The sequence below is a fragment of the Cervus elaphus genome, chromosome 10 (genome assembly GCF_910594005.1).
Source record: "Cervus elaphus chromosome 10, mCerEla1.1, whole genome shotgun sequence".
In the NCBI taxonomy this organism is placed as follows: Eukaryota; Metazoa; Chordata; class Mammalia; order Artiodactyla; family Cervidae; genus Cervus; species Cervus elaphus.
Window position 1 is genome coordinate 33,132,335 of NC_057824.1, and position 6,000 is coordinate 33,138,334.

Sequence of the window (6,000 nt, forward strand, 5' to 3'; positions counted from 1 at the left end):
GCAATTATTTTGAGAATGTGTTGATTTTAAAATTAAAAGAAAACTTGCAAACTCTTAAAAAAATGCATACTGAGCCTGGGAATTTTAAAAAATATAATAGGTTCACTGATCTAATGGCCTAATTCAGTGGTTTCAAAAATTGTGGTGCATTAGACCCACTAACAGAATCATGCTGCTTAGGCTCCACCTTAAACAAGATGACCCTATTGTTTTCTGCTTAGAGAACTTGCTTTGTCTATTTAAATCACTGTGTCTGTCTCTCAGCTCTTGACCTCAGTTTCAAGGATCTAAGAATCAACCAACCACATCCAAGAGCCTGCTCTTTCACTACTGAAGTTAGTATTAAGATCTGCACTTAAGAGGTGAACAAAATGAAAAAATTCAGCATCAACTTGAACGGAATCTGGTCATCCAAGGTAGATATCTGCAATAGTATTTTCCGGGAAATGAAGTTGTTCATGATTTCCTTCAGGAGTTCAGATGTACAACATATACTGATTGATAAGTCAGGGCTGCCTGCATTTTGTCTTGGCAAGCAAGAGGGTTTTATGGTCAGTGGTAATATTTCCCTTGGCCTAGCTTTTAAATCTGTTTCAAATAAAAGTCTTCATTAAAAAACAATGAACAGAAACAGATTTTGGACATCTTAAGTTACAAGAGAGGGAACGAGTAGTTAAACCAAGAAGCCCTGACCTTTTGCAGTTGAGGAGAATACTAATATTATTCAGGAGGTGTCTTGGCATTCATGCTTCTGTTTATGGTTAGGATAAACCTGATTTCAGCCCTCAGACATATTGGAAAGTTACTCTTACTAGCAAAGCAGGCAGAATATAGCCCTAGTGGACATAACTGGCTCTACTCCAATTTCAGTCCACTTTGTACAGTGTCCAAGCACCTGTATCCAGGCCAGAGTATGTGATACAGGTCTGGCCAATCAGAATACTCTCTCCTCCAGATGCTATGATTGGTTCAGGGATAGACATGTGACCCAAGGTGGGCTGATCATAGTTGTTCCTGATACTTTTGCTAGAGCCATTGGGAAAGAGGTAGTCTAAACAACCATCTTTGCTTTATGTGGGGAAAAAAAAAGCCTTCCTTAGACTAAAACCATCATAAAGCAGAGCACCAGAATGAGAAAGACTCTTAGTGACATCATCTGGGCCCCAGGACCCAGCTTGGACTTCTCAGTTACTTAAGCCCATAGATTCCTTTTTGGATTTGAGTCGGACACATTTATGCCCCTCTATATTGAGAGTTGGTCAGCCAAGAGATAGACACAGAGGCAGCTGAGTCATCATACAAGGAGAAAAGCCATTCTTGGGATAATAAAGGAAGTGCTAGTGTTAGTGCTAAGTCGCTTTCAGTCATGCCCGACTCTTTTCGACCCCATGGACTGTAGCCCACGAGGCTCCTCTGTCCATGGGATTCTCCAGACAAGAATACTGCAGTGGAAGCAAAACATTTTCCAAGAAAACAAACTAACCTTGAGCATTTTGCAGAACATAATGGAGAGAAGCAGAACCTCTGAAAAACAAATTAAACTTTGAGCTGGTTCACAGGCACAGACTAAGACTTATACATACAGAACTGTAAAAACAGATAGCAGAAAACAGCTCAGTTCATGGAACAGGCACACATGGGACACATACAAGACCAGCAGATCTAGAAGTCAATTCACAGAACAAAAAGAGTTTTCTTAAACATACTTGGTTAAGAACTCTCTGTGATGAAAAGGTGCTCAACATCACTCATTATTAGAGAAATGCAAATCAAAACCACAATGAGGTACCATTACACACCAGTCAGGATGGCTGCTATCCAAAAGTCTACAAGCAATAAATGCTGGAGAGGCTGTGGAGAAAAGGGAACCCTCTTACACTGTTGGTGGGAATGCAAACTAGTACAGCCACTATGGAAAACAGTGTGGAGATTCCTTAAAAAACTGGAAATAGAACTGCCATATGACCCAGCAATACCACTTCTGGGCATACACACTGAGGAAACCAGATCTGAAAGAGACACGTGCACCCCAATGTTCATCGCAGCACTGTTTATAATAGCCAGGACATGGAAGCAACCTAGATGCCCATCAGCAGACGAATGGATAAGGAAGCTGTGGTACATATACACCATGGAATATTACTCAGCCATCAAAAAGAATTCATTTGAACCAGTCCTAATGAGATGGATGAAACTGGAGCCCCTTATACAGAGTGAAGTAAGCCAGAAAGATAAAGAACATTACAGCATACTAACACATATATATGGAATTTAGAAAGATGGTAACGATAACCCTATATGCAAAACAGAAAAAGAGACACAGAAATACAGAACAGACTTTTGAACTCTGTGGGAGAAGGTGAGGATGGGATGTTTCAAGAGAACAGCATGTATACTATCTATGGTGAAACAGATCACCAGCCCAGGTGGGATGCATGAGACAAGTGCTTGGGCCTGGTGCACTGGGAAGACCCAGAGGAATCGGGTGGAGAGGGAGATGGGAGGGGGGATCGGGATGGGGAATAAGTGTAAATCTATGGCTGATTCATGTCAATGTATGACAAAACCCACTGAAATGTTGTGAAGTAATTAGCCTCCAACTAATAAAAAAATTAATAAAAAAAAAAAAAAAGAACTCTCTGTGGCCCCTTCAAGGTGAAAGAGATGGAGATTTGTAAGACCTACTTGGGTACCCAGAACAATTTGTTAAAAATATTAATGCTTAAGTGTTCTCTCTGGTAAATAGCAGCGTGTTTTCACTTCAGGGGTAGGCTCAGTAATTGTCAACAAATTTACTTTTTTCCCCTCAACAAATCCACTTTAATTTTACAAAATTTTGATTTAAAATGCTCCTCTGGACACCTCAATATATGGCAACTTAATGGATCTTAGCTTTTCCACCAAGATTCTGCCATGTAGATTGGGTAGAACTGTTCCTTTCAGGTGCCTTATTTCTAACTGTACATGATGTTTGTAAGTCTTTCATGGAAACAGTTCCCAAATGCTCACTTGAGGACCTGGAACAGCAGAATCACTAGGATCTTAGCTAAAAATACAGATTGCAGGGCTCTACTTCAGACCTTCTGAATCAGAATCTTTGGGAGTGAGGCCAAGTCTCCATATTTTCAAGAGTCTCCCAGTATATTCTTACATACATCCAGTGTTGGGAGCTGTCGGATGGAAAATACGATCTAATGGCCTTGGAAAGGAAGGGAAAGAGAGGTGTCTATTCCTGAAATTTTCTCAACAAAACCTAAAGATGTCCAAAAGCCTAATGCATCACAAAGCATAATTCAAGGACACAACAAAATATAATTAATATACATGCTTAGTCAGGGGCATCCCAGGCAGCTCAGTGGGTAAAGAATCTGCCTGCAATGCAGGAGATGCAGGAGACACGGGTTGGGAATATCCCCGGAGGCGGGCATGGCAACGCATTCTAGTATATTCGCTTAGAGAATCCCATGGACAGAGGAGACTGGTGGGGACAGTCCATAGGGTTGAAAAGAGTCAGACATGAGTGAAGGGATGGAGCATGCAGGCATGCACATGCTTGGTCAAGGAGATCTAACACGGCTATTGGTTTGTGATTGAAATGCCTCCTTCCTGCCCACTTTCAAATTCCCTACATGCTGAAAATATTACAGGTATAAAGAAAGCTGAGCACCAAATAATTGATGCTTTTGAACTGTGGTGTTGCAGAAGACTCTTGAGAGTCCTTTGGATTGCAAGGAGATCCAACCAGTCCATCTTCAAGGAAATTAGTCCTGAATATTCATTGGAAGGACTGATGTTGAGGCTGAAACTCCAATACTTTGGCCACCTGATGTGAAGAGCTGACTCATTTGAAAAGACCCTGATGCTGGGAAAGATTGAAGGCAGAAGAAAAAGGGGATGACAGAGGCTGAGGTGGTTAGATGGCATCACCGATGCGATGGACATGAGTATGAGTAAACTCCAGCAGTTAGTGATGGACAGGGAAGCCTGTTGTGCTGCAGTCCATGGGGTTGCAAAGAGTTGGACACAACTGAGCGACTGAACTGAACAAAAAAAGAAACACACTTTAAAATTCACGCCTACCTTCTGAGATGAGCAATCCGTGTCATTCATGTTGTCCATTCTAACTGGACCTATTAAAAAAAGGAACAACGAGCTCTCTCAGCTTCTTCCTCTTCTATCAGTGGCTCTGAGATTCACACTTCCTTATAGCATAATGGGGATGTCACAGATGATGGAACTTTGCAGATGTTCTGAAAGCTCTGTTCACGGGGCTGCCTCTCTGAGGTCATAGACTTCAGCCCACTGAGCAGTTTCTTGGTAGAAGAGGAGAGAGGGGAAAGCTGGAGAATGAAACAGCAGCCTTGGGGTTCTCCCGGCTCTGTGCTGTGGCTTCCTGCAAAGGCCACACTTCCCTTCCACTGAGTGGCCCTTCTCTTGGAACTTTTCCAGGAACACACTGAGTTCACAGCAGAGAAAAATCTGAAGCAGAGTCACATGCTAACACAGAGAAGGGGGAGGCAGCGACTCACCAAACTATCCCTCTGGGGCCTGAATCCTTCTCTCCTCCTCCTCTCGGGTTATTTTAACACTGGAGGAGCTTGTACCCAGGTCCTGGAGCCAGTCACCAGGCTTCAGCGTCTGTTGCTAGGGAAGGAGGGGCCTCTGCTGTGCCCCGATACAAGACTGGGCTTGACTCAGCTCTGTGTCCAGGTCTCTCCCTTTGCTGGAGGCCATCTAGGCAGCAGGAAGTTTTGGTGACAGAAAGGAAGGTGGGAAGGTGTTTAGCAATGATCCAGGTGGTGACAGGCAATTAGAGGCTGTGCTTTTGGAGGAGTCTAAAAGCACACATTTTGAACTATGGTGTTGGAGAAGACTCTTGAGAGTCCCTTGGACTGCAAGGAGATCCAACCAGTCCATCCTAAAGGAGATCAGTCCTGGGTGTTCATTGGAAGGACTGATGCTGTAGCTGAAACTCCAATACTTTGGCCACCTCATGCGAAGAGTTGACTCATTGGAAAAGACCGTGATGCTGGGAGGGATTGGGGGCAGGAGGAGAAGGGGACGACAGAGGATGAGATGGCTGGATGGCATCACCGACTCGATGGGCATGAGTTTGAGTAAACCCTGGGAGTTCGTGATGGACAGGGAGGCCTGGCGTGCTGCGATTCATGGGGTCGCAAAGAGTCGGATACGACTGAGCTACTGAACTGAACTGAACTGAAAAGCACACAGAAAACTGAAAGTTGCTCAGTCGTGTCCGACTCTTTGCAACCCCATGGATTATACAGTCTATGGAATTCTCCAGGCCAGAATACTGGAGTGGGTAGCTGTTCCCTTCTCCAGGGAATCTTCCCAAGCAAGGGATCAAACCCAGGTCTCCCACATTGCAGGCAGATTCTTTACAAGCTGAGCCACAAGGGAAGCCCAATGCACACAGAGTGGCGGTTAAATTCTTGGGTCCAAGAGTCATACAGGTCTGGGTTCAGATTCTGCCCCTCCCATTAATTAGCTATGTGGCTTGAGTAAACTGCTTGATCTCTCCAAGTGTCCTTTACAATGTAAAATGCCAATAATGTGACAACCTACCTCATAGGTGGGTTTGAGAGTTTAATGAGATAATGCCTGTAAAGCAATTTGCACATAGTAGAAGGATGACCAACTTGTCCCAGTTTCCTGGAAACTCCCTTAGTCCTGGACAGACTGGGGCAGTTTGGTCACTCAACACAGTAGGCAGTCTATAAATGTGGCTAAACATCATTCTCATGATAAACACAGAAACACATGCACATATATGCTCACACATGAAAGACATGATTAACTGCTATGCCATTCAATCCCTGGATTGGGAAGATCCCCTGGAGGAAGGCATGGAAACCCACTTCATATTCTTGCCTGGAGAATCCCCATGGACAGAGGAGCCTGGTGGGCTACAGTCCCTGGTTGAAAAGAGTCAGATACAACTGAATAACTAAGCACAGCACACAGACATTCAAAGCACAT

General features: G+C 43.8%; 1 protein-coding gene across 1 annotated transcript in view; it reads right to left on the reverse strand.

The window, feature by feature from the left end:
* DNAH3 (dynein axonemal heavy chain 3) overlaps nucleotides 1-4,201 on the reverse strand; it is a 234,557-nt gene extending 230,356 nt beyond the window's left edge. The window contains exon 1 of the mRNA XM_043914480.1: nucleotides 4,081-4,201. Within this exon, the coding sequence (XP_043770415.1) occupies nucleotides 4,081-4,119 (39 nt within the window). The 5' untranslated portion in view covers nucleotides 4,120-4,201. The remainder of the gene's footprint in view (nucleotides 1-4,080) is intronic.
* Between the last annotated feature and the right edge of the window lie 1,799 nt (nucleotides 4,202-6,000).